The sequence below is a fragment of the Cherax quadricarinatus genome, chromosome 51, assembly GCF_038502225.1.
Source record: "Cherax quadricarinatus isolate ZL_2023a chromosome 51, ASM3850222v1, whole genome shotgun sequence".
Taxonomy (NCBI): Eukaryota; Metazoa; Arthropoda; class Malacostraca; order Decapoda; family Parastacidae; genus Cherax; species Cherax quadricarinatus.
In genome coordinates, this window is record NC_091342.1 from 18,758,566 (window position 1) to 18,786,073 (window position 27,508).

Here is a 27,508-nt window from a genome sequence, read left to right on the forward strand (position 1 = left end):
GCTGAGTCTCGACCCTTGCAACCACAATTAGGTGAGCACAATTAGGGGAGTACACACACACACCTAGTAGCGAGAGTGCCAGGAGCTGTGAGTCGACCCTGCAACCACAACTAGGTGAGTACACACACACACACACACACACACACACACACACACACACACACACACACACACACACACACACACACACACACACACACACACACACATAGAGGAAGTACGGTTTAATCATCATTGCCTTAGCCATGATGAGGTATAACTTGACCTCCATTATATCTAATTACCTCCAGCAGTTTGAATGATAAGTTAGGTATCTTTATTCTGGAATAAAGATACCAAACTGTTGCATATGTCTTCCTTATCAACTTGTCGGTATTATATACCGTTTTCATACTCAGCAGTTTGATTGCCAAGCTTGGCGTTAAGTTGCTGGTGGTAGCCAGATCAATAGAGGGGACGTCATGCCTCTACGAGGTATGACCTCGCTTCTGTTCACCTGAACAGATAACATTACACTGCATAATGATACTGTTTCTTGTGAGGTTACTAACAACCTGACTGGTCACAGACCGGACAGTAATTAGCAGACGGATGATCGAGGCTTCACCACTCCTTGCATAGAATGAAATACACAATACTGGTTCTTTGTCTTTGTTAATACTGATTTTCTCTCATTAATTTCCACGTTGTTCGGTTATCAAGTTAGACGTGTATATAAAAGGTATCGTAACAGTCCCTTTACCCTTGATATGCGTCAGGTGGTAACGCCTATGGCTCACAGCTGAAGAGCCCGGGCTCAAGCCATGAGTGAGTGGGAACGTTAGGCATATGTTTCCTTATACCTGTTGCCCCTGTACACTTAGCAGTAAGTACCTGCGTGTTAGCCAACTGCTGCGGTTCGCATCATGTGGAGGGGGATCACGGACAATAACACACAACACAATAAGTGTCAGGGGCCCAAGACTGTTCAACTGCCTCCTAGCATACATAAGGGAGATTACCAATAGACCCCTGGCTGTCTTCAAGGCGCTGGACAGGCACCTAAAGTCAGTTCCTGACTAGCCGGGCTGTGGTTCGTACGTCAGTTTGCGTTCGGCCAGCAGTAACAGTTTGGTTGATCAGACCCTGATCCACCACAAGGCCTTGGCTCAGACCGAGCAGCGGGGGCGTTGACCGCCGAAACCCTCTCCAGATATACTCCAGGGACAATTGAAAATAAACCACGATCATTAGCTTTCTTGAGTTATCCTAGTTAACTAACCCTTCGAGTTAATAATTCAGTACAATCTTCTTACTCCTGTGTACTGCTGTGCCGAAAAAAAAAATTACCTTAATATTTCAATTCATATTATTTATGGTGGTCACAGAGGTACTTCCTAACACTTACTATTCCTCTCCCTCTCGTGCTGCTTTCACTGATCCCCTCACTCCCATACGAACTCACTCCAGAAGTCGGTCCGAACACTAGAAGTCCCAGTATAAAGTGAAAGGTCAAACAAAGGCAGACTGTATCACAAAAAATAGTTGTACTAAAGAACAGTAGTAGCTAAGTATTCAGATATTATAGATATCACAGTGACAAAAACTTTCTGGAATATTAACCAGTGCATTATTCCCAGAGAGGTATATCATAGTGAGAAGAGAGAGAGAGATCAGAGGAAAGAGATGAGGAGGCACTGTTGGTAAAGAATTAGTTGAGTTTTGAAATGGGTTACATAGAGACTGGTAACTTCAAAGACTATGTGGTACATAAGAACATAAGAAAGAAGGAACACTGCAACAGGCCTACTGACCCATACGGAGCAGGTCCATGTACCCCTCCCGGATTAGCACAGTGACCCCCCCCCCCCACCGCATTAGCCCAATGACCCCCCCCCCCGGATTAGCCCAATGACCCACCCAGTCTGGCCACCTCCACTCAAGGAAGGAGCACGGCACCAGACCCAGCAGCACAAGCTAGTCAGGTCCAACTCACACCCACCCACACCCACTCATGCTTTTATCTAACCTATTTTTAAAACTACACAACGTTTTAGCCTGAATAACTGTACTCGGGAGTTTGTTGCACTCATCCACAACTCTATTACCAAACCAGTGCTTTCCTATATCCTTCCTGAATCTGAATTTTTCCAATTTGAAACCATTGCTGCGAGTCCTGTCTTGGCTGGAAATTTTCAGCACGCTATTTACATCCCCTTTATTTATTCCTGTTTTCCATTTATACACCTCGATCATATCCCCCCTAATTCTACGCCTTTCGAGAGAGTGCAGATTCAGGGCCCTCAGTCTATCCTCATAGGGAAGATTTCTGATACATGGGATCATCTTTGTCATCCTCCTCTGTACGTTTTCCAGAGCATTTATATCCATTCTGTAATACGGTGACCAGAACTGAGCAGCATAGTCTAAATGAGGCCTAACCAAGGATATATAGAGTTGAAGAACAACCTGAGGACTTCTATTATTTATACTTCTAGATATGAAGCCAAGAATTCTGTTAGCTTTAATACACTGTTGTCTTGGTTTTAGATTACTGCTAACCAGCTAAATCCTTTTTTGCAATCATTAGTATTAAGATCTACATTATTTAGTTTATATGTGGCATGGTTATTTACCTGTCCAACATTTAGAACTGCATTTGTCAATATTAAACTGCATCTGCCACTTCTCCGACCATTGCATCAGTCTATTCAAATCATCCTGGAGTGCTCTAGTGTCCTCATTAGAATGAATTGGACGGTCTATTTTGGTGTCATCAGCAGGAGAAATAATGACTGGAGTAGCCAAGGTAAAAGTAGCAGTGGTTTATAATTACCCACCTGAAGAATTGAGACACTTATGCAACATACGGAATCTTTATTGAAGAAACGTTTCGCCACACAGTGGCTTCATCAGTCCAATACAAAGTAGAAATGGGTAAGGAGAGGAGGAGTTTGAGGTAATCAGTCCCTGAACCTGGAATCGATTTGTTCAGTCCATCACTCTTATAGGAAGTACAGTATAGGGCCAGAGAGGTGGCTTATATACTGCAGTCAGAAGAGTCAAAGCAGGAGGAGGCGGGATCACAGTGGGACCTGCCACTAGTGTAAGTAGGTCATCGTCCAAAGGTTGGACAAACGTTGAAGTCTTTGTACCAAGATCCCATGATGTTGCATTGTCTGACAGATGTGATGAATGGTTTTGAAAACCGACAAGTTGAAGAATTGAGACACTTGTGCAACATACGAGAATCCTCCTGCTTCGACTCTTCTTACTGCAGTATATAAGCCACCTCTCTGGCCCTATACTGTACTTCCTACAAGAGTGATGGACTGAACACATCAATTCCAGGTTGAGGGACTGATTGCCTCAAACTCCTCCTCTCCTTACCCATTGCTACTTTGTATTGGACTGATAAAGTCACTGTGTGGCGAAACGTTTCTTCAATAAAGATTCCCGTATATTACACAAGTGTCTCAATTCTTCAACTTGTCGGTTTTCAAAACCATTCATCACAAATGACCCACCTACCAAACAAAAAATGACCGAAGCAGGAGTATGATGAGAACAACAGAAGAGCCATAATTCTAATTCTAGAAAAAAAAATGGCAGAGAGAGCAACACCAAAACAAAGGTTCTGATTGTACAAGATTTCAGTCAAAAGGAAATTGATTGTGAGCCACATGGAGGGTCCAAAACTTAGAGAGCAAAACTAATGGAAGCAACAATGGAAAATTTCATGACACAACATGTCAAAGAACCGCAATTGTGTGAACCTATATCAGTGATCTACAACATGTCCCTGGAGAGGGAAAGCGTACTAAACAACTGGAAAACAAACGTGATCCCAATATACATGCATGGGAACAGACAAGAGGCACTGAATTATAGGTCAGTATCACTGACGTTTATTCTGTCCAGGATATGGGAGAAAGATGATAAAGAAAAGAGTGGTTGAACATCAAGAAAAGTGAGACTTATTATACAGGAAGCCAGTATGGATATAAGGATGGTAACCTACTCGATTTCTACGACAGTAGTGGAAAACAAGCAAGAAAGACAAAGATGGGTTAACTGCATATTCTTGAACTGCAGAAAAGCATTTGATACTGTACCTCACCAGAGACTAATTCACAAATTAGAGCACGCGGAGATGCTAGGTGGAGTCCTAGAGTAAACTGAGTAATACGTAACGAATAGACAACAGAGGGTGATGGTAAGGGCAGATGTTTCAGAATAAGAAAGTGACACAAGTGTGGTTCCTTAAAGTCAGTTCTGTTATTCTTAAGATACGTAAATGACCTGCAAGAGAAGGTTGACTTATATATCTTTTTGTTTGCTGCTGACGTAAACCTAATGAGAATAGAAACTACTGAGGATAGAGACAGTTTGCAGGTAAACCTGGACAAACTTAAAAATGGTCAAACAAGTGGTTGCTAGAGTTTAACCATAGCAAGTGTAAGGTGAAGATTGAGACACTTATGCAGCATGTGGGAATCTTTATTCAGGAAACGTTTCGCCACACAGTGGCTTTATCAGTCCGATACAAAGTAGGAAGGTGTAGGGAGAGGAGGAGTTTGAGGTAATCAGTCCCTCAGCCTGGAGTCGATGTGTTCCATCAATATTGTAGAATGCACAGCATAGGGCCGTAGACGTGGCTACAGTATATAAGCCATATGTTGCATAAGTGTCTCAATCTTCAACTTATCGAATTTTTTAAACCATTCATCGCAAGTGCAAGGCTATGAAAACTGGGGATGGAGAGAGGCGACCATAGACGGAATACATCTTGAGAGGCGTAAAACTACATATTTCGTTCAGGGAGTGAACATTACATTCAATATATCATCAGAGGTGAACATAAATTGAATAGTATCTGTAGAAATTTGATGAAAACTGATCTCAAAACTGCCTTTAGATACCTCAATAACGAGTTTTTATAGACTCCCTACACAACATGTGTTAGGCCCATCATGGAGTATGTAGCAGCAGCATGAAGCCATCACCTGATCAAGCATCTACAAAAACTAGAAAAGGTCCAAAGGTTTGCGACAAGAGTAGTCCCAAAGCTGAGGGGAATGGGTTATGAAGAGAAATTAAATGAGATGACCCTAACGACTTTAGAAGAAAGGAGGATTAGGGGAAACATGATTACGACATTGAAGATATTCAGAGGGTTTGACAGAGCAAATAGAGACAAACTTTTAAAATCAAAGGCATGGGCGAGACGTCATAGATGGAAACTAAAGACACAGATGAGCCACATGGATGCCAGGAAATACTTTTTTTCAATGTCTGAGTGATAATAAATGGAATGAGCTAATGTCGAAGTGATATAGGGAAATTCAATACACAGTTAAAAAAATTCACAAATAACCCACACTTATGAAGGAAACTTTGGATAACTTTTTGGTTCGTCTCAACTGAGCAAGAAAAAACAGAATAGAAGACAGGTGGGGAACTTGAAGAGGTAGCAGTAGTAGCATTAGTAGTAGTAGTAGTATTACTTCTAGTAATAGTAGTGGCGGAAGAAGCAGCAGTAGCAGAATAACAGTCTAATAACAAGGGTAATACATGGCCAGGGGATGGAGGGGCAGGTAACAGCAAGCTGACGCATGTCAGTCACCAAAGGACTTACCAATGAATAAGAAAAGATCAACACTGCAGTCACTCTCATCACCTGTGCTAGAAAAGAAAGAAGAAACAGGTAAGGAGAAATTCAGAAGGCAAGAGAGGTGAAGCAAAAGAGAAGACAAGGCAAGACGATAGGTAAGGGGAAGACAAAGGTCAGATCAAGCCCTTATACACAACATTCTTAACCAGAGTCTTGGTCCCTGTTTTGTTTCAGTAGTTCATGGCCAGATTCTAAAAATTTTAGGACACTAGTGACTTTACTTGATCTTTACCTTCTCATATTTTCTCTTGATCTGTCTTTTGACTTTCTCGTGTACTTCTTATTCGCTCACTTGCCTCTCTCACCACCTTCTGTTTTTCTCCTCCTCCTACTCCTCCTCCTCCTCCTCCTCCTCCTCCTTTTCTCTCTCGCTCCTCCCTCATTCCCTCTCTCTCCTCTTCATTCCCCACCCCCCTCATCTGGTTCACAGGGCTTCCCTATGACACCACCCTGGGGGTTAAATTAGTGTCTATTCAGTCGTCAGTTAGGCCTCCCCTAAGTTCCTAAAGTTCCCCATGGGATATCCATAAACGTTTTCTGTGAGCGGCTTGGTGTTATTATTCCCTTACATCCCTCCTCCCTCGTCTCACTCTCTCTCTTGTGCATGATTAAGTCGAATGAATAATAGATGAGAATGACTCAGTGATTGCTGACGATTTTTAGATATATCAGTAATTAACAGTGTTCTCTTTTTTAATCACTAATTTCGGTATCGCAGAGTTACAGTGGCCTGGTGGCTAAAGCTTTAGCCACCAGGGGCTTTCTGTGTAATAGTAAGTCATTGATGTTTGCTAGGCCTGTATACCTTGTACATATATTTGTAGTAAATAAAGATATTATTATTATTATTATTATTATTATTATTATTATTATTATTATTATTATTATTATTATTATTATTATTATTATTTATTTTTTGAGGTTTTCTTCGTATTTTTTCAAAGAGAATATCTGTATGACCGTCACTGCCCTGGCAAGATAATATACACCAAGAGGTGTATGTTTCTCAGTGTATCTGCGAGTTGACATAATCTGTATTTGAGGGATTAAAGTATTCTTGAGTGGTGGTGTGTAGTTGGCATGCAACCTTCATGATCCTCTTGTAGCCGATAGTCTTTCAACCCAGTCAGCCAGCTTCTGCATTGCATTAATTGATTGTAGTGTCAACAGTGTAATACCCATAGAGTAATGAATCTTAACTAGTCATAAGTTGGCCTGTGATACTCCAATACTGAAACTATGTATAGTGCCAAAACAAAAGCATTCACATTGCTAAACTCACAAACTAGTATTTAGTCACTTAGCCATAATACCAACTTACCTCATAATTTTGTAATATTTTAAACTTAAGATTTAATTTAAGTCTGCCCGAAATGCCTAGCCATGCTAGGTGTTCTAGTGGTACACTCTGTAATTATTATTTTACTACATGTAAACCACACAATAACCAAATTCTGTAAACTCAGCATTGTAATCCTTATAGAGAATAAATTTTTGAATTTGAATTTGAATTTGAGTATATATTGTTATAGCTCAGCTTTATAGGCAGGCTCCCTGGCCAAGTCTTAGTCACGTGACCCCCATTTGAAGCTCATTGTTTGTGTTTCTAAGACAGGATGAATGAACTTGTGGTTATTTTTATCCTATTTTTTTTTCTCTCTCTTTTGATCCACGAGTGTGACAACAGATGGAGGGCGTGGCATGTCATGACACTTCGAAAATTTCGTGTATAGTCTGCAGTTGATACATTATTCAGATCTATTAAGTGCTGTGCTGGTTGGACATAAGGGCAAGGATTATTAATTATTTTCTAACAGAATCGCAACATATAAACAAAACATATGAACGCTATAACCAAAATTATTGAAGAAAAAGAGGACAAAGAACCCTGATGGAAATATGTCACAGTGACTTCAATGGGTTATCCTCGGTTAAAGCTACATAATACACTGCATACATGAACCGGTAACATCTATGTACCCTGAAGAACCATTCTAAAAAAAATGGCATGGTATGCTTGCATACATAAGTAAAAACTTAATTAACATAAATATAGTGTTGCCATCTTCAGTTACATTTCTGAAGAGTAACCAGGCGAGAGCTTAATTTACTTTAGGATCTTCTTGAACTTTGTATCATGCAGTGTGAGCAACCTCAGTGGTAGTATGCCACATTGTTTAGCTTTATTGAGTCATCTTAGGATTAGTTCTACATAGTTTACTGTTTCTTACCATTGTAATACAGTAGTTTAAAATTTTGTATGACGCTTAAATAATTGTAGACTGCAATTCCACTCCCTTCATTGTCCTCCTACACTCCCATCCTTCCCACTTCTGTTATTAAGCCAATGGAGTAGAAAAAATGACAATAATCGAGGGACAAACAAGTATAAATCAATAAAGCGTCTCAACCCTCCGCCTCATCAGTTACGCTTTCCGATCCTCTCTCTTGACTCACAGTATTGCCATATAATATGAAACAAAAAGAACCCGCCTAAAAAATCTATTAATACAATTTTTACGCATTTTAGACACGATGCGAACTTCTAACACCTTTTAAGATGTCCAGAAATTGTTAAAATTAATATTGTTTTATAAAATTCCCCTTAAAAGAACATAGTGGTCCTTCCGGCATTTGGCAGTTGCGGCCAATCAACTGGTGGCCGCGTCCGGGAGTACAAGCCCGGGATGTGCTCGATAAACCCAACACAAGAGGCTGCTAATGGTCGTAATTGGCTTGGATGGCCAGGGGTAAAAGTAGCACCAGTGGCTGCATGTGGGGGAACATAAGGGGAAACAAGAGGAGACGACTGGAACGGGGATATATGTGACGCGAGAGGGGAAGAGAAAAGGGGGATATACGACAATGAGTGTATCAGTGTTGGTAGTTAATAACGTCGTGTAGTGGCGGGGAAGACCCTCCCCGCCTCGTGTTTCCTTGCCTCTTGTTATGATTAATAAGGAGAGGGGGTGGGGGATTTAGCTCCCTCAGGGCTCAGATTCCATTATGAGATTGATGGTAATATAAATAGCAGCTGGGATCCTCCTCTTCATCGTGCCCTTAGCAGATATATATTACAATATTAATGCAGGACCTTAATAGAGACAACATTGTTCAGTCTTCTTTCTTTAGGACTGAACTAATACTCGATATATATATGTCGTGCCGTATAGGTAAAACTGGTCAGTTAACAAGAACTCATTTAAAATTAAGTCCTTTTTAAAAATTTCTCTTATACGTTTAAAGATATATTTTTTCATTTATGTTTATGTAAAAAATAATAATTTGTACCAAAAGAAGCTTAGAAAACTTACCTAACCTTATTATAACAAGCGCAATTTAATTTAGCCTAATCCAACTAAATACATTTTAGAGAAGTTACAATAATTTAATAATAAACAAACACAATGATATATACTTTTTTCGCTAGGTTCAGAATGATTTTTGCGAAATTATTGCATACACAAATTTTCGCTTGTCTTATTAGGCAAGAAGAGTGTTGCTATTGTAGCTCTTTCGCCAGCGCACTCAGCTCACACACTGAAGATCGGGGTTCGAATCTCCTCCGGTACGGCTGGAAAACATTAGGAACATGTTTCCATAAGACACCTGCTGTCCCTGTCCCTGTTCACCCATCAGTTTAAAATGAATACCTGGGTGTTAGTGGACTGGTGTGGGTCGCATCTGGGACAAAACTGACCTAATTTGCCCAAAATGCTCAGCATAACAAGGGGCTTTCTATATAGTAGTATGTCATAAGTGTCAGCTAGGACTGTATACCTTGTACATGTACTTGTAGCAAATAAAGATATCATTATTATTAAGCCAAAATCGCAAGTTTTGCCTATTCGGCACGATATATATATATATATATATATATATATATATATATATATATATATATATATATATATATATATATATATATATATATATATATTATTTTTTATTTATTATTACACTGGCCGATTCCCACCAAGGCAGGGTGGCCCGAAAAAGAAAAACTTTCACCATCATTCACTCCATCACTGTCTTGCCAGAAGGGTGCTTTACACTACAGTTTTTAAACTGCAACATTTACACCCCTCCTTCAGAGTGCAGGCACTGTACTTCCCATCTCCAGGACTCAAGTCCGGCCTGCCGGTTTCCCTGAACCCCTTCATAAATATTACTTTGCTCACACTCCAACAGCACGTCAAGTATTAAAAACCATTTGTCTCCATTCACTCCTATCAAACACGCTCACGCATGTATGTGTGTGTATTTGCCTGTTTGTGGTTGCAGGGGTCGACACATAGCTCCTGGCCCTCGCCTCTTCACTGCGGTGTTAGGTCCTCTCTCCCTGCTCCATGAGCTTTATCATACCTCGTCTTAAAACTATATTTGGTTCCTGCCTCCACTACATCGCTTCCCAGACTATTCCACTTCCTATGTGTGTGTTAGTTACCATTTTGTCCTAGGCACATGTCGATTAGACACTAGGCCTGTAGTATGTGTGTGTGTGTGTACTCACCTAGTTGTACTCACCTAGTTGAGGTTGCGGGGGTCGAGTCCGAGCTCCTGGCCCCGCCTCTTCACTGATCGCTACTAGGTCACTCTCTCTGAACCGTGAGCTTTATCATACCTCTGCTTAAAGCTATGTATGGATCCTGCCTCCACTACATCGCTTCCCAAACTATTCCACTTACTGACTACTCTGTGGCTGAAGAAATACTTCCTAACATCCCTGTGATTCATCTGTGTCTTCAGCTTCCAACTGTGTCCCCTTGTTACTGTGTCCAATCTCTGGAACATCCTGTCTTTGTCCACCTTGTCAATTCCTCTCAGTATTTTGTATGTCGTTATCATGTCCCCCCTATCTCTCCTGTCCTCCAGTGTCGTCAGGTCGATTTCCCTTAACCTCTCCTCGTAGGACATACCTCTTAGCTCTGGGACTAGTCTTGTTGCAAACCTTTGCACTTTCTCTAGTTTCTTTACGTGCTTGGCTAGGTGTGGGTTCCAAACTGGTGCCGCATACTCCAATATGGGCCTAACGTACACGGTGTACAGGGTCCTGAACGACTCCTTATTAAGATGTCGGAATGCTGTTCTGAGGTTTGCTAGGCGCCCATATGCTGCAGCAGTTATTTGATTGATGTGCGCTTCAGGAGATGTGCCTGGTGTTATACTCACCCCAAGATCTTTTTTCTTGAGTGAGGTTTGTAGTCTCTGGCCCCCTAGACTGTACTCCGTCTGCGGTCTTCTTTGCCCTCCCCCAATCTTCATGACTTTGCACTTGGTGGGATTGAACTCCAGGAGCCAATTGCTGGACCAGGTCTGCAGCCTGTCCAGATCCCTTTGTAGTTCTGCCTGGTCTTCGATCGAGTGAATTCTTCTCATCAACTTCACGTCATCTGCAAACAGGGACACCTCAGAGTCTATTCCTTCCGTCATGTCGTTCACAAATACCAGAAACAGCACTGGTCCTAGGACTGACCCCTGTGGGACCCCGCTGGTCACAGGTGCCCACTCTGACACCTCGCCACGTACCATGACTCGCTGCTGTCTTCCTGACAATTATTCCCTGATCCATTGTAGTGCCTTCCCTGTTATCCCTGCTTGGTCCTCCAGTTTTTGCACCAATCTCTTGTGTGGAACTGTGTCAAACGCCTTCTTGCAGTCCAAGAATATGCAATCCACCCACCCCTCTCTCTCTTGTCTTACTGCTGTCACCATGTCATAGAACTCCAGTAGGTTTGTGACACAGGATTTCCCGTCCCTGAAACCATGTTGGCTGCTGTTGATGAGATCATTCCTTTCTAGGTGTTCCACCACTCTTCTGATAATCTTCTCCATGATTTTGCATACTATACATGTCAGTGACACTGGTCTGTAGTTTAATGCTTCATGTCTGTCTCCTTTTTTAAAGATTGGGACTACATTTGCTGTCTTCCATGCCTCAGGCAGTCTCCCTGTTTCGATAGATGTATTGAATATTGTTGTTAGGGGTACACATAGCGCCTCTGCTCCCTCTCTCAATACCCATGGGGAGATGTTATCTGGCCCCAATGCCTTTGAGGTATCTAGCTCACTCTGAAGCCTCTTCACTTCTTCCTCGGTTGTGTGCACTGTGTCCAGCACATGGTGGTGTGCCCCACCTCTCCGTCTTTCTGGAGCCCCTTCTGTCTCCTCTGTGAACACTTCTTTGAATCTCTTGTTGAGTTCCTCACATACTTCACGGTCATTTCTTGTTGTCTCTCCTCCTTCCTTCCTTAGCCTGATTACCTGGTCCTTGACTGTTGTTTTCCTCCTGATGTGGCTGTACAACAGTTTCGGGTCAGATTTGGCTTTCGCTGCTATGTCATTTTCATATTGTCTTTGGGCCTCCCTTCTTATCTGTGCATATTCGTTTCTGGCTCTACGACTGCTCTCCTTATTCTCCTGGGTCCTTTGCCTTCTATATTTCTTCCATTCCCTAGCACACTTGGTTTTTGCCTCCCTGCACCTTTGGGTAAACCATGGGCTCATCCTGGCTTTTTCATTATTCCTGTTACCCTTGGGTACAAACCTCTCCTCAGCCTCCTTGCATTTTGTTGCTACATATTCCATCATCTCATTAACTGGCTTCCCTGCCAGTTCTCTGTCCCACTGAACCCCGTTCAGGAAGTTCCTCATTCCTGTGTAGTCCCCTTTCTTGTAGTTTGGCTTCATTCGTCCTGGCCTTCCTGCTTCTCCCTCCACTTGTAGCTCTACTGTGTATTCGAAGCTTAAAACCACATGGTCACTGGCCCCAAGGGGTCTTTCATATGTGATGTCCTCGATATCTGCACTACTCAAGGTGAATACTAAGTCTAGCCTTGCTGGTTCATCCTCTCCTCTCTCTCTTGTAGTGTCCCTTACGTGTTGCTACATGAAGTTTTCCAGTACCACCTCCATCATCTTAGCCCTCCATGTATCTTGGCCCCCATGCGGGTCCAAGTTCTCCGAATCGATCTCCTTGTGGTTAAAGTCACCCATGATCAAGAGCTTTGCCCTGCATGCATGAGCTCTTCTGGCCACTCTAGCCAGTGTGTCAACCATCGCTCTATTGCTCTCGTCGTACTCTTGCCTTGGCCTCCTGCTGTTCTGTGGTGGGTTATACATCACTGATATTACCACCTTGGGACCTCCAGAGTGAAGCGTTCCCGTGTGTGTGTGTGTGTGTGTGTGTGTGTGTGTGTGTGTGTGTGTGTGTGTGTGTTTGTGTGTGTGTGTGTGTGTGTGTGTGTGTGTGTGTGTGTGTGTGTGTGTGTGTGTGTGTGTATGTGTGTGTATGTGTGTATGTGTGTGTGTATGTGTGCATGTGTGTGTGTATGTGTGTGTGTACGTGTGTGTGTGTGTGTGTGTGTGTGTGTGTGTGTGTGTGTGTACTCACCAATTGTACTCACCTAATTGTGGTTGCAGGGGTCGAGACTCAGCTCCTGGCCCCGCCGCTTCACTGATCGCTACTAGGTCCTCTCTCTCTCTGCTTCCTGAGCTGTATCATACCTCTTCTTAAAACTATGTATGGTTCCTGCATCCACTACTTCACTTGCTAGGCTATTCCACTTGCTGACAACTCTATGACTGAAGAAATACTTCCTAACGTCCCTGTGACTCGTCTGAGTCTTCAGCTTCCAGTTGTGACCCCTTGTCCCTGTGTCCCCTCTCTGGAACATCCTATCTCTGTCCACCTTGTCTATTCCCCGCAGTATCTGGTATGTCGTTATCATGTCTCCCCTGACCCTTCTGTCCTCCAGTGTCGTCAGTCCGATCTCCCTCAACCTTTCCTCGTACGACATTCCCCTGAGCTCTGGGACTAGCCTTGTTGCAAACCTTTGTACTTTCTCTAACTTCTTGACGTGCTTGACCAGGTGTGGGTTCCAGACTGGTGCTGCATACTCCAGTATGGGCCTAACATACACAGTGTACCAATGTCTTGAACGATTCCTTATTAAGGTATCGGAACGCTATTCTCAGGTTTGCCAGGCGCCCGTATGCTGCAGCAGTTATTTGGTTAATGTGTGCCTCCGGTGATGTGCTCGGTGTTATGGTCACCCCAAGGTCTTTCTCCCTGAGCGAGGTCTGTAGTCCTTGTCCACCTAGCCTATACTCTGTCTGCGGTCTTCTTTGCCCCTCCCCAATCTTCATGACTGCATTTGGCTGGATTGAATTCGAGAAGCCAGTTACTGGACCACATGTCCAGCCTGTCCAGGTCTCTTTGCAGTCCTGCCTCATACTCATCCGATTTAATTCTTCTCATCAACTTCACATCATCTGCGAATAGGGACACTTCAGAGTCTATTCCTTCCATCATGTCGTTCACATATATCAAAAATAGCACTGGTCCTAGAACTGACCCCTGTGTGACCCCGCTCGTCACAGGCGCCCACTGTGATACCTCTTCACGTACCATGACTCGTTGCTGCCTCCCTGTCAGGTATTCCCTGATCCATTGCAGTGCCTTCCCTGTTACATGCGCCTGATCCTCCAGCTTCTGCACTAATCTCTTGTGGGGAACTGTGTAAAAGGCCTTCCTGCTGTCTAGGAAAACGCAATCTACCCACCCCTCTCTCTCGTGTCTTACTTCTGTTACCTTGTCACAAAACTCCAGGAGGTTTGTGATACAAGATTTGCCTTCCATGAACCCATGCTGGTTTTCATTTATAATCTTGTTCCTTTCCAGGTGTGTGTGTGTGTGTGTGTGTGTGTGTGTGTGTGTGTGTGTGTACTCACCTATTTGTACTCACCTATTTGTGGTTGCAGGGGTCGAGTCACAGCTCCTGGCCCCGCCTCTTCGCTGATTGCTACTAGGTCCTCTCTCTCCCTGCCCCATGAGCTCTATCATACCTCGCCTTAAAACTATGTATGGTTCCTGCCTCTACTACGTCATTTTCTAGGCTATTCCACTGCCTTACAACTCTTTGACTGAAGAAATACTTCCTAACATCCCTTTGATTCATCTGAGTCTTCAACTTCCAATTGTGACCTCTTGTGTCTGTGTCCCGTCTCTGGAACATCCCGTCTTTGTCCACCTCGTCTATTCCGCGCAGTATTTTATATGTCATCATGTCTCCCCTGACCCTCCTGGCCTCCAGTGTCGTCAGGCCGATTTCCCTCAACCTTTCTTCATAGGACAATCCCCGTAGCTCTGGGACTAGTCTTGTTGCAAACCTTTGCACTTTCTCTAATTTCTTGACGTGCTTGACTAAGTGTGGATTCCAAACTGGTGCTGCATACTCCAGTATGGGCCTGACGTACATGGTATACAGAGTCTTAAACGAATCCTTACTGAGGTATCGCAACGCTATCCGTAGGTTTGCCAGGCGCCCGTATGCTGCAGCAGTTATCTGATTGATGTGCGCCTCAGGAGATATGTTCGGTGTTATACTCACCCCCAGATCTTTTTCCTTGAGTGAGGTTTGCAGTCTTTGGCCATCTAAACTATATTGTGTGTGCGGTCTTCTTTGCCCTTCCCCAATCTTCATGACTTTGCATTTGGCAGGGTTAAATTCAAGGAGCCAGTTGCTGGACCAGGCTTGTAGCCTGTCCAGGTCTCTTTGTAGTCCTGCCTGATCCTCGTCCGATTTGATTCTTCTCATTAACTTCACATCATCTGCAAACAAGGACACTTCTGAGTCTATCCCTTCCGTTATGTCGTTCACGTGTGTGTGTGTACTCACCTAGTTGTACTCACCTAGTTGAGGTTGCGGGGGTCGAGTCCGAGCTCCTGGCCCCGCCTCTTCACTGATCGCTACTAGGTCACTCTCCCTGAGCCGTGAGCTTTATCATACCTCTGCTTAAAGCTATGTATGGATCCTGCCTCCACTACATCGCTTCCCAAACTATTCCACTTACTGACTACTCTGTGGCTGAAGAAATACTTCCTAACATCCCTGTGATTCATCTGTGTCTTCAGCTTCCAACTGTGTCCAATCTCTGGAACATCCTGTCTTTGTCCACCTTGTCAATTCCTCTCAGTATTTTGTATGTCGTTATCATGTCCCCCCTATCTCTCCTGTCCTCCAGTGTCGTCAGGTTGATTTCCCTTAACCTCTCCTCGTAGGACATACCTCTTAGCTCTGGGACTAGTCTTGTTGCAAACCTTTGCACTTTCTCTAGTTTCTTCACGTGCTTGGCTAGGTGTGGGTTCCAAACTGGTGCCGCATACTCCAATATGGGCCTAACGTACACGGTGTACAGGGTCCTGAATGATTCCTTATTAAGATGTCGGAATGCTGTTCTGAGGTTTGCTAGGCGCCCATATGCTGCAGCAGTTATTTGGTTGATGTGCGCTTCAGGAGATGTGCCTGGTGTTATACTCACCCCAAGATCTTTTTCCTTGAGTGAGGTTTGTGGTGTGTGTGTGTGTGTGTGTGTGTGTGTGTGTGTGTGTGTGTGTGTGTGTGTGTGTGTGTGTGTGTGTGTGTGTGTGTGTGTGTGTGTACTCACCTATTTGTGGTTGTAGGGGTGGAGTCTTAGCTCCTGGCCTCGCCTCTTCACCGGTTGCTACTGGGCCCTCTCTCTCTCTGCTCCATGTGTGTGTGTGTATGTATATGCATATATGTACTAATGTGTGTATGTGAAGAATTCACTATATAATACGAGATTGCAAATGTGAAAAAAATACGTAGTAGAAAATAACGTAAGGTGTATGTATCTCAGTGTATATGTGCTGAAAGTTTATTGTCATCCCTAGTTTATGAATTAAAGTATTCTTAACTTGTGGTGAACAACCAGCCAATCAATCTGAGCGCATCCATATGCTAACACTCGTCTCTTTAGAGGATTTATTAAGTATTATCAATAAAAGCACGTTTTATAGGCTGTTGTGTCCTAAATTAAAATGTACTTATAAGAAAAAGTCAGTAGTGATGAAGGCCTGTGTAATTTCATTATAGATTAGTTAGTCATGTTTCTCCTTGAGTAAGTTAACATTTTCTATGGTTTAAAAATATTGCTTCAAAGAAAACTACAATAGTTGGTAAACTTCTTTATCTATCCTTTGTTTTAATTTTTAATAAATTTGAATATTTTTATTCAGTTTAATGCTAATACTAGACAAAGGTTTGCATATAAATTATTTTTGTTCTTCCATTTAAACATTTTCCGCCTACACATGCAAAAATAAAAAAATAATGACGTTTTAATTCATGATAATTCAACAGAGCTGAATCACTGCCTGCAGCAGTGTAAGTTTATTGAAGTATAGGAAACAGGATAGTGTCTCCTAACACTGTTCCTCAGGAAACAGGACAGTGTCTCCTAACATTGTTCCTCGGGAAACAGGACAGTGTCTCCTAACACTGTTCCTCAGGAAACAGGACAGTGTCTCCTAAAACTGTTCCTCAGGAAACAGGACAGTGTCTCCTAAAACTGTTCCTCAGGAAACAGGACAGTGTCTCCTAACACTGTTCCTCAGGAAACAGGACAGTGTCTCCTAACATTGTTCCTCAGGAAACAGGACAGTGTCTCCTAACACTGTTCCTCAGGAAACAGGACAGTGTCTCCTAACACTGTTCCTCAGGAAACAGGACAGTGTCTCCTAACATTGTTCCTCAGGAAACAGGACAGTGTCTCCTAACATTGTTCCTCAGGAAACAGGACAGTGTCTCCTAACATTGTTCCTCAGGAAACAGGACAGTGTCTCTTAAAACTGTTCCTCAGGAAACAGGACAGTGTCTCCTAACATTGTTCCTCAGGAAACAGGACAGTGTCTCCTAACATTGTTCCTCAGGAAACAGGACAGTGTCTCTTAAAACTGTTCCTCAGGAAACAGGACAGTGTCTCCTAACACTGTTCCTCAGGAAACAGGACTGTGTCTCCTAACACTGTTCCTCAGGAAACAGGACATTGTCTCCTAACACTGTTCCTCAGGAAACAGGACTGTGTCTCCTGACACTGTTCCTCAGGAAACAGGACTGTGTCTCCTGACACTGTTCCTCAGGAAACAGGACTGTGTCTCCTGACACTGTTCCTCAGGAAACAGGACATTTTCTCCTATCACTGTTCCTCAGGAAACAGGACAGTGTCTCCTAACACTGTTCCTCAGGAAACAGGACTGTGTCTCCTGACACTGGTTTCGTTGTGTTCTCACAAACCATTAGCGACCTAGTGAAGAGGCGGGACCAGGAGCTATGACTCGACCCTTGCCACCACAGTTAGGTGAGTACAAGGTAAATAAAACCATAAGTAAATTATGTGAGCGTTATATTTAATAAAATGTTTTTTTATAACAAAATTTTTTCTGTCTCTGATAAGAAATTTTTAACACAAATTGAGTGTATTGCATAATGGAATTTATTTAGTGATAAATAACCACTAATTATAACTAACAATTATGTAATAAAAACCAGTACATATTTAGGAGGGGAACTTTTCGACCCGTCCTGGTCCAAGGACAGACCGAAACGTCGTCATAAGGTTCCTCTCCTAAGTACGGGTTTTTGGGTGAATTGTTCCAGCTTCGTATTGTGACTTTTAATTCTTTCATTATCTACATTATTAATATTGCAGAATATATTAACGTCTCGATTCGAGTATCTATATATTGCTTAAGTATAAAAATCACGGTATAAAAGAAAGATACAAATATAATGTGAAATAATGAGAAAGGGGAGGAGAAATGAGGAAGCTGTAGCATCGTCGAACTTCCGATACTTCCATTCAGATAGAACTACGAGGTTTTGAAACTTGTTTGACTAAGAATTGTCTTCCGTGTATGATTTGACAATGTTGGAATAAGATGCTACGTTAATGTTAAGATGGTTGAGTAGTTGAGAAGGTGATTAAATGGGAAGTTGAAGGTGTTGTGTTGCAGTTGAGGACTTGGTGTGTTGCAGGTGGTGATATGTAACGCGCCATCGCCTGCAACACACCAAATGGATGATGTGATAAATACACAGACCTGTCTAGAAGGATGCTGGAAACTCTCTCACACACAGTGGAATATTTTATTTTTTTCAGAAATTATTACTAGCACAGAGAAGGGGTGGGTATGGTGTAAGCTCCAGGTAAGGTGTGTTCTCGCTTCTCTGGTAATGGAGGTGATCTTAAACAGTGATCATAACAGTTAACTGTATTATACTTCTGACCCATTTTGAGTATTTTATTCACGGTTGTTTTCACCATTTTCCACCTTTTTGAGGTTTTCTGAAAATAAAGAAAACGTAAATACTACTAATATTATTTTAAGAAATGAAAAAATATCACTTTTAGGTAGTAAACTGGATTTAAAGTGGAAATTAATTTTCCCCCAATAACTATGTGATGTGTTGACGATGTAAGTGATGTCCGTCGTGACATCACTTACATCGTCAATGACTGGTAGAGATTCAGTCAAGGCTCGCTGGGAAAAATTTGCCATGTAACTTATTTTCATGAACCACATTACCGTGATACCAGAAGCAAGAGAGACATATTCATTGGTGTGATGAATGGTTTTGAAAACCGACAAGTTGAAGAATTGAGACACTTATGCAACACATGGGAATCTTTATTGAAGAAACGTTTCGCCACACAGTGGCTTCATCAGTCCAATACAAAGTAGAAATGGGTAAGGAGAGTAGAAGTATGAGGTAATCAGTCCCTCAACCTGGATTCGATGTGTTCAGTCCATCACTCTTGTAGTAAGTGCAGCATAGGGCCAGAGAGGTGGCTTATATACTGTGGTGAGACAGGAGGAGGCGGGATCTTAGTGGGACCTGCCACTAATGTAAGTAGGTCATCGTCCAAAGGTTTGGGCAAGCGTTGAAGTCTTTGTACCAAGATTCCATGATGTTGCAGTGTCTGACAGATGTGATGAATTGGTGTATTCCTGAGCGTACACAACTAACAGGTCAGAGTTCCTACATTCTCACTATACGTCAAGATACGAAGACCAAAAGAGGCATCACCATCGGATTTTTCCTAAGAGCATACCAAATTTGTAGTCCTTGACGAAGAATGTTCTTACATACACCAAACCTTCACTGATCTACATTTTCCTTCCTTTTTCATCAAAGACTGCAAGAAAAAAGCTCTTCAGATCATTAATTCTCCACGCACCAGCACCACTCCTAACAAAATTACAATTCTTCCCATCAGCCAGGTTGCACTGAACGTTTCTAAGGTACTCGCACAAACTAACACTAGAGTCGCCATCGCATCCAGCACTTCCATAAGGAATCTAAGCAGGACAAAATCGAATTACCACGAACCAGTCAATGCAGGAGTTTACACTATAACTTGTGGAGGCTGCGACAGAATATATGGCGGTGAAACAGCAAGGAACCTCGAAACACATCTCAGTGAAAACATTAACGCATGTAGTAACGATAACTTGAACAGGGCCTGCGTTCAGCACTGGAATTCCACCAATTACCTCATGAAATTCAACGACGCCCGACTAGTGATCAGAGAACCTAATTTCCGCAGACGTAAATGGCTTAAATTATCATTAATCGCTGTTTCTAACACAAGCAAAATAAAGACAGCTTCATCATCTTTGAAGTACAGTGGACCCCCGCTTAACGATCACCTCCAAATGCGACAAATTATGTAAGTATTTATGTAAGTGCGTTTGTACGTGTATGTTTGGGGGTCTGAAATGGACTAATCTACTTCACAATATTCCTTATGGGAAAAAATTCGGTCAGTACTGGCACCTGAACATACTACTGGAATGAAAAAAGTTCGTTAACCGGGGGTCCACTGTATTAGCAAACATCCTCCTCAAAAAAAAAAACCTGCCATCACATAGTCTCTGCTGCTAATATTACACAAGAACTTAACAGAGAAGGAACACTGAAACAGACCTCAAATCCAACCACTAAGAGAAATATTTGTCCCATCTATTTTTATGCTGCCTAAGTAATAGCTTTTATAACTTTTTACTCATGTGCAAGTTGACTGTTCTACCACATGTATTACTATTACTACTACTACCACTAGTATTACACCTCACTCTAAGCCTATATATACTCTCAGTGCCCATGTATTGTTTGTAACGGCTTGATGAAGCTCCTGGAGAGCGAAACGTTACCACAATAAAATGTCACATTGGTTGCACTTGTGTTCTTTTTCCTAACATATTGCCGGTGGCCGGGTGGCTAAATCTCCCGCTTCACACACGGAGGGCCCGGGTTCGATTCCCGGCAGGTGGAAACATCTCGACACGTTTCGTTACACCTGTTGTCCTGTTCACCTACCAGCAGATAGGTACCTGGGTGTTAGTCGACTGGTGTGGGTCGCATCCTGGGGGACAAGATTGAGGAAAGTCTCTTAATCTTATCTGATGCACTCGCGAATATTTTATTTTACCTGAAAAAGACGCTGCATTCTGGTGACACGGTGGCCCGGTCCACACACCACACTACCGCTACTTAACCCTTAACCTGCCCTCTTTCTTTTTCATCTGACCTCCACATGACCTTCAAGTCATGTTTTCAATACACTCTGCACGGGAGTGACAAGCGCAAAGTGCCCGAAACGTTTCATTAACACAGTATCCTAAGTGTTGCACAAGTGCCTTTACAGAAGAATTCATTCAAATTGTGGACAACGTTTCACTCTATGTAGAGGTTGTCATGCTAACTGCTTGAAAACAAAAACGGTTGTCTGTCGGTGATACTTACTTACACTCGAGCGCCCCCTGAGCGCTGTTGTACTGCTGGAAGGACAGGGCCATCGTGCCTGAGAAGAGAAGCTTGGCAGCGCCTCTGCACGTCTGTTGGACTGCTCGGGTCATCGTCTTGTCATCGCAGACTGTGTACAGACACGCTTTTAGCTTGAAGTCGCAGTCTTTTTTGTTGACTCTGCATGAGGCGCGGTAGCAGAGGTCGTGGGTGCCGCAGCACTCAGTTAAGCGACTCACTGGTAAGGTGTCGTCTCGTATGTGCAAACCAAGAGCTCCGCAGCCACTGAAGATGGGCACAGAGGTGTCGAGGGGATCAGGAGACGAGGTCTGTGCCAGAAAGATATGTCAGTATAAGACAGATATGTCATAGAAAAGGGATATTATCCGTTTGAAGCCCGTGATCCCCACAGCGTGCGAGTGTAACAGTAAAAGACGGGATACCTATCCTCACAGTGGACGATGGGATACCTATTCTTACATTTGTTTCTACTAAGATGCACACTACTATGTGAGGCATTGGGCGGAAAAAAGAGAAACACCTCGAAAATCTGGGTTAGTGAAACCGATTTCGTAAAGTTTCTTCTGTTTTGGAAATGTGTAGATTGCCTTTTGGATCTGTAAATTAGGCTCAGAGCCTCATAAAGTGTGGTACCTTGAGCTTCATAGCTCCAATACTACACAATCCTCGAGGTTATTCATGTTTCAGGGGTCAACGCCCCCGCGACCCGGTCTGTAATAAATACATTGAGCTTATAAAGTGCAGGATTGATATTCGCATTACAATGAGCACTACCTTCTCCATAATTTGACTCAAACATAGTTGACTCACCCATTGATTTTCCTCCTCTATCTCAGATCAAATATGATTCTCTTTCCCCAGGAGCTGTATGACCCCTACGGATTTAGCACTTTCTCAAGACTATAATAAAAATAACTATTTTGTAAGCAACAATTTTCTTTTCTGAAATTTTAACCATAGGTAAGATGCTCAAAATTACGTGTATGAACTAACATATTTTTATATTCATAGGGAATTGGAGGCAAGCAGGAAGGGTGGTGGAGTGGCGATGTATGTCAGAGATAATTTAAATTGTTGTCTTAGACATGATATAAGAACATAAGAAAGAAGGAACACTGCAACAGGCCTACTGACCCATGCGGAGCAGGTCCATGCCCCCCCCCCGATTAGCCCAATGACCCACCCAGTCTGGTCACCTCCACTCAAGGAAGGAGCACGGCACCAGACCCAGCAGCACAAGCTAGTCAGGTCCAACTCACACCCACCCACACCCACTCATGTATTTATAATATAAGATTAGAAACATCGGACACAGAATATGTTTGGCTACAGTTTCTCGAGCGTTGTGACAAATTAATTTTGGGTGTGATTTATAGGCCCCAAACCTTGATAGGGAGTGCAGTAAGATGTTATGGGACGAAATTCATAAGGCATCTAGATATGAAAATGTTGTGTTAATGGGAGATTTTAACTTTAGACAAATTGATTGGAACAGTGCGACAGGAAATCTTGAGTCTAGTGACTTTCTTGATACGGTTCAGGATTGCTTTTTCGAACAGTTTGTGACAGAACCAACTAGAACATAAGAAAGAAGGAACACTGCAGCAGACCTAGTGGCCCATACGAGGCAGGTCCAAGTCTCCTACCGGCTTAAGCCAATGCCCTACCTAGTCAGGTCAGGTCACATTCACTTAAGGAAGGAACACGGCAACTGACCTAGTAGCACAAGCTAATCGGGTCCAACTCACACCTACTCATGTATTTATCTAACTTATTTTTAAAACTATACAACGTTTTAGCCTCTATAACTGTACTTGGGAGTTTGTTCCACTCATCCACAACTCGATTACCAAACCAGTGTTTTCCTATATCTTTCCTGAATCCGAATTTTTCCAACTTAAAACCATTGCTACGAGTCAGCACGTTATTTACATCCCCTTTATTTATTCCTGTCTTCCATTTATACACCTCAATCATGTCCCCCCTAATTCTACTCCTTTCTAGAGAGTGCAGATTCAGGGCCCTCAGTCTATCCTCATAGAGAAGATTTCTGATACATGGGATCAACTTTGTCATCCTCCTTCGTATGTTTTCCAGAGCAAACTATCTATTTGACTTGGTTCTTGCCAACAAAGAATCACTAATCAATAATCTTGAGGTTAATGATGAGCTTGGGGAAAGTGATCACAAATCGCTTAGTTTCAATATATCATGGAATTACCCAGATAACTGCAAGCAAATCTCTGTTCCAGACTTTTGCTTGGCCGATTTCATGGGACTGAGAAATTACCTGGGTGAGCTAAATTGGGATGATCTGACTATGGGTCAGGGAGGTGATCTTGTTTGCCAATATGACGTTTTCAGAGCATAGTTCTAGCTGCCCAGACAACTTTTGTTCCGAGTAGGGAAATTAGATTTAACAAAAATGATCCCAAATGGATGAACAATAGATTAAAACATCTCATTGGTCAAAAGAGAGGCATATATAGGCGTATCAAAAGAGGGGATGGGCAGTTAAGAAATCAATATATTCAGTTAAAGAGAGAAATAAAAAAGGAATAAGAAAAGCAAAAAGGGATTATGAGGCTAAGGTCGCAAGGGATTCGAAGACTAACCCAAAAGGGTTCTTTCAGGTATACAGAAGTAAGATTAGGGACAAGATTGGCCCACTTAAGAGTAACTCAGGTCAGATCACTGACAGTGATAAGGATATGTGTGAAATTTTCAATACTTACTTCCTCTCAGTTTTTGCCCAGGAAAATACTAGCGAAATTCCTGAAATAATAGATTATGTAGAACAGGACGATAATAAACTATGCACGATTGCTGTAACTAGTGACATGGTCCTCAGACAAATAGAGAAATTAAAACCCAATAAATCCCCAGGCCCTGATGAACTGTTTGCAAGGGTGTTAAAGGAATGTAAAGAGGAACTTAGCATACCTTTGGCTAATCTTTTCAACACATCACTACAAACTGGCATAGTGCCTGATAAGTGGAAAATGGCAAATGTAATACCTATTTACAAGGCAGGTGACAGGTCCTTAGCTTCGAACTATAGACCAATAAGCCTTACCTCCATAGTGGGAAAATTTATGGAATCAATAATTGCCGAAGCAATTCGTAGCCATCTTGATAGGCATAAATTGATTAATGAATCTCAACACGGTTTTACAAAGGGGCGCTCCTGTCTTACGAATTTACTAACTTTTTTCACTAAGGTGTTTGAGGAGGTTGATCTTGGTAATGAATATGATACTGTGTATATCGACTTCAGTAAGGCTTTCGATAGAGTTCCACATCAGAGGCTATTGAGGAAACTTAAGGCACACGGAATAGGAGGAGAAATTTTTTCCTGGGTAGAGGCATGGTTGACAAATAGGCAGCAGAGAGTTTGTATAAACGGGGAGAATTAAGAATGGGGGCACGTCACAAGCGGTGTTCCACAGGGGTCAGTGTTGGGCCCGTTGTTGTTCACAATTTACATGAACGACATAGATGAGGGAATAAATAGCGACATGAGCAAATTTGCTGGTGACACCAAAATAAGCCGGTCAGTTTATTCTAATGAGGACATTGGAGCACTCCAGGATGATTTGAATAGACTGATGCAATGGTCGGAGAAGTGGCAGATGCAGTTTAATATAGACAAATGCAAAGTTCTAAATGTTGGACAGGAAAATAACTATGCTACATATAAACTAAATGTAGATCTTAATACTACTGATTGCGAAAAGGATTTAGGAGTTCTGGTTAGCAATAATTTAAAACAAAGACAACAGTGCATTAGTGTTCGCAATAAAGCTAACAGAATCCTTGGTTTCATATCTAGAAGTATAAATAATAGAAGTCCTCAGGTTGTTCTTCAACTCTATATATCCTTGGTTAGGCCTCGTTTAGATTATGCTGCACAGTTCTGGTCACCGTATTACAGAATGGATATAAATGCTCTGGAAAACGTATAGAGGAGGATGACAAAGTTGATCCCATGTATCAGAAATTTTCCCTATGAGCATAGACTGAGGGCCCTGAATCTGCACTCTATAGAAAGGCATAGAATTAAGGGGGATAATGATCGAGGTGTATAAATGGAAAACAGGAATAAATAAAGGGGATGTAAATAGCGTGCTGAAAATTTCCAGCCAAGACAGGACTCGCAGCAATGGTTTCAAGTTGGAAAAATTCAGATTCAGGAAGGATATAGGAAAGCACTGGTTTGGTAATAGAGTTGTGGATGAGTGGAACAAACTCCCGAGTACCGTTATAGAGGCTAAAACGCTGTGTAGTTTTAAAAATAGGTTAGATAAATATATGAGTGGGTGTGGGTGGGTGTGAGTTGGACCTGACTAGCTTGTGCTACTAGGTCTGATGCCTTGCTCCTCCCTTAAGTGGAAGTGACCTGACTAGGTGGGTCATTGGGTTAATCGGGGGGGACATGGACCTGCTTCGCATGGATCAGTAGGCCTGTTGCAGTGTTCCTTCTTTCTTATGTTCTTATGTTCCTAATGTATTGTATGATATTTCTTTTGGCTTTTATATATTTTTAGCTTGCTTTTTTCTTGTACAGTTATTCTCGTTAACAGGGCAGCAACAACAGCCGTAATAGCATCATCAACAATAGACTGTTACTCTTGCCTGCTGGGCTGTTGATGGGTTCTCAGGCGCTGTTTCTGTCTTCTCGCTTGTCTCTATCGCTTCCTTCACCTGTAAAACACACAAACACGAATAGATGAAACACACACACACAAAAAAACTTACAAAAGATATGACTACATTGCCTATGTTTTAACTACTACTACTGCTACAATTTCATCGACGTCTGTCACCATTATCCTCTCAATATTGCCAGTGCCAAAAGCATCGTGAAACACTGTCATCAGTTACTTGGCATCATCGTCAAACAGGAAAAACTTCACACCTTCCACAGTGTATATAGATGGAAGAGTGTATCTTTTGGTGTTCGTACACCGTAAAGAGCGTTTACTTTAATCCCTGTTTTGTTAATTAGAGTATTCTTAACTGGTGGTTTACAGATGACATACGACCTTAATATTCCTCGTGTAGTCGGTAAGCTACAAACTTTAACCTGTAATGATTATCCACCACTACTAGATCTGCAGACACCAGCAGGAGGCGGTAGCAACACTGAAAACGTTGTAAACATACCTGGGCCTCTGCGGTGGAGTCGAGGAAGTGGTCTATGGCTCTGATGGCCTTCGAGACGGCGCCCACTCCGTCAGCGACGTCGTGAAGAATGCGGCCTCCAGATATGACGGCATCGTAGAGGTTCCAGAATAACGCGGCGTTGTCAGCCACTGTCGACGTCGCCGTCAGAAGTAAACACAAAGTCGTCCACGCCTGCATTTTGGAGAATTCGAGAGGCGAGCAAGGAGAGTTCCAGAGGCGAGCTTTGCCTCACTCAAAGTAAATGCTGTATCGCACGGTTCTACTGGTGTTGAGGTAAAGCTCACTAGAGCATAAAAAGAAAATTCAGGAATTCTTCCTTACACTGATGCTTGATAGTTTTCCTTCACTCGCATATTTTTCTCTCACTGTGTAAGTCGTTGTTGACTTGTTTATCAAAGCGTTAGAGGATACAGAATCACTCTTGTTATCACAAATGCCGGAGCCACCATCCCAGGAACTGAGGATCTCTCTGTCACACACACATACAGAGACAAGTAACAAAAGGAGAAGAGTTACCTCTACCGCCGAATAACGTTTGTGTGGCTGTCTTCCCACCGGGTAAATGTAGGCACGCCACGTCAGAAGAGAGCGGGTGCCACCTTACCAATTTATAACTTCCTTGGCAACGCCAATTCTTCAATTATAATTCTTTCAATTGTTGAACAAAACTCTCCTCCGAGTCTCCGAGGAGAGTGTTGTGTAACAATACTTTGTAGATGACACACACTTATCGGTATGATTTATACCTAAAAGCCTTCACTTCAACCTGTAGGGAAGCTCCCGTCTCCCCAGTGCCACCTTGCCACGTAAGACTACCACTGCCAAGATGCAGTGCCAAAAAAAGACAGTTTGCTCCTCTCTCCCTCCTCCTTACTCATTCTTCTCTCAAGGAACGAAACATTTAGGATAGTTTTCAGTGTCGTCATATGTGCATATAATGAAAATGTCCCCTAATTGAGGATATAATGTAAAGCAAAGGAAGTGGCATAAACTGTGGGCACAGTGCCAGGATTGGAGGGCCCGTGGCCTAATAGGC

At 42.5% G+C, this 27,508-nt stretch overlaps 2 protein-coding genes across 4 annotated transcripts in view; one reads left to right on the plus strand and one right to left on the minus strand.

The window, feature by feature from the left end:
• The window catches only part of LOC128694735 (uncharacterized), a 268,775-nt gene that overhangs the window by 124,452 nt on the left and 116,815 nt on the right, over window positions 1–27,508 (plus strand). The gene's annotated exons all lie outside the window — the stretch shown is intronic.
• On the minus strand, window positions 18,602–27,272 carry LOC128705810 (uncharacterized). 2 transcript variants are annotated; one of them, XM_070095912.1, is made up of 4 exons: window positions 26,452–27,272; window positions 25,921–25,989; window positions 21,265–21,593; window positions 18,602–18,802 (listed from the first exon to the last, which is right to left on the minus strand). In XM_070095912.1, exons 1-4 carry the CDS (start codon window positions 26,647–26,649, stop codon window positions 18,775–18,777), a joined length of 624 nt encoding a protein of 207 aa, XP_069952013.1. In that variant the 5' UTR covers window positions 26,650–27,272; the 3' UTR covers window positions 18,602–18,774. The 2 variants fall into 2 exon arrangements, with proteins under 2 accessions (XP_069952013.1, XP_069952014.1); XM_070095913.1 differs by lacking the exon at window positions 25,921–25,989.

What these genes read in the sequence shown, in the direction of transcription:
- LOC128705810 (XM_070095912.1), bottom strand. Translation starts at nt 26,649, where the DNA reads ATGCAGGCGTGGACGACTTTGTGTTTACTTCTGACGGCGACGTCGACA. An exon ending in ACTCCACCGCAGAGGCCCAG is followed by an intron (nt 25,990 to 26,451) that starts GTATGTTTACAA and finishes TGTGTTTTACAG; the next exon opens with GTGAAGGAAGCGATAGAGAC. An exon ending in CAGGGGGCGCTCGAGTGTAA is followed by an intron (nt 18,803 to 21,264) that starts GTAAGTATCACC and finishes CTTTATTTTCAG; the next exon opens with AAAACCTCAAAAAGGTGGAA.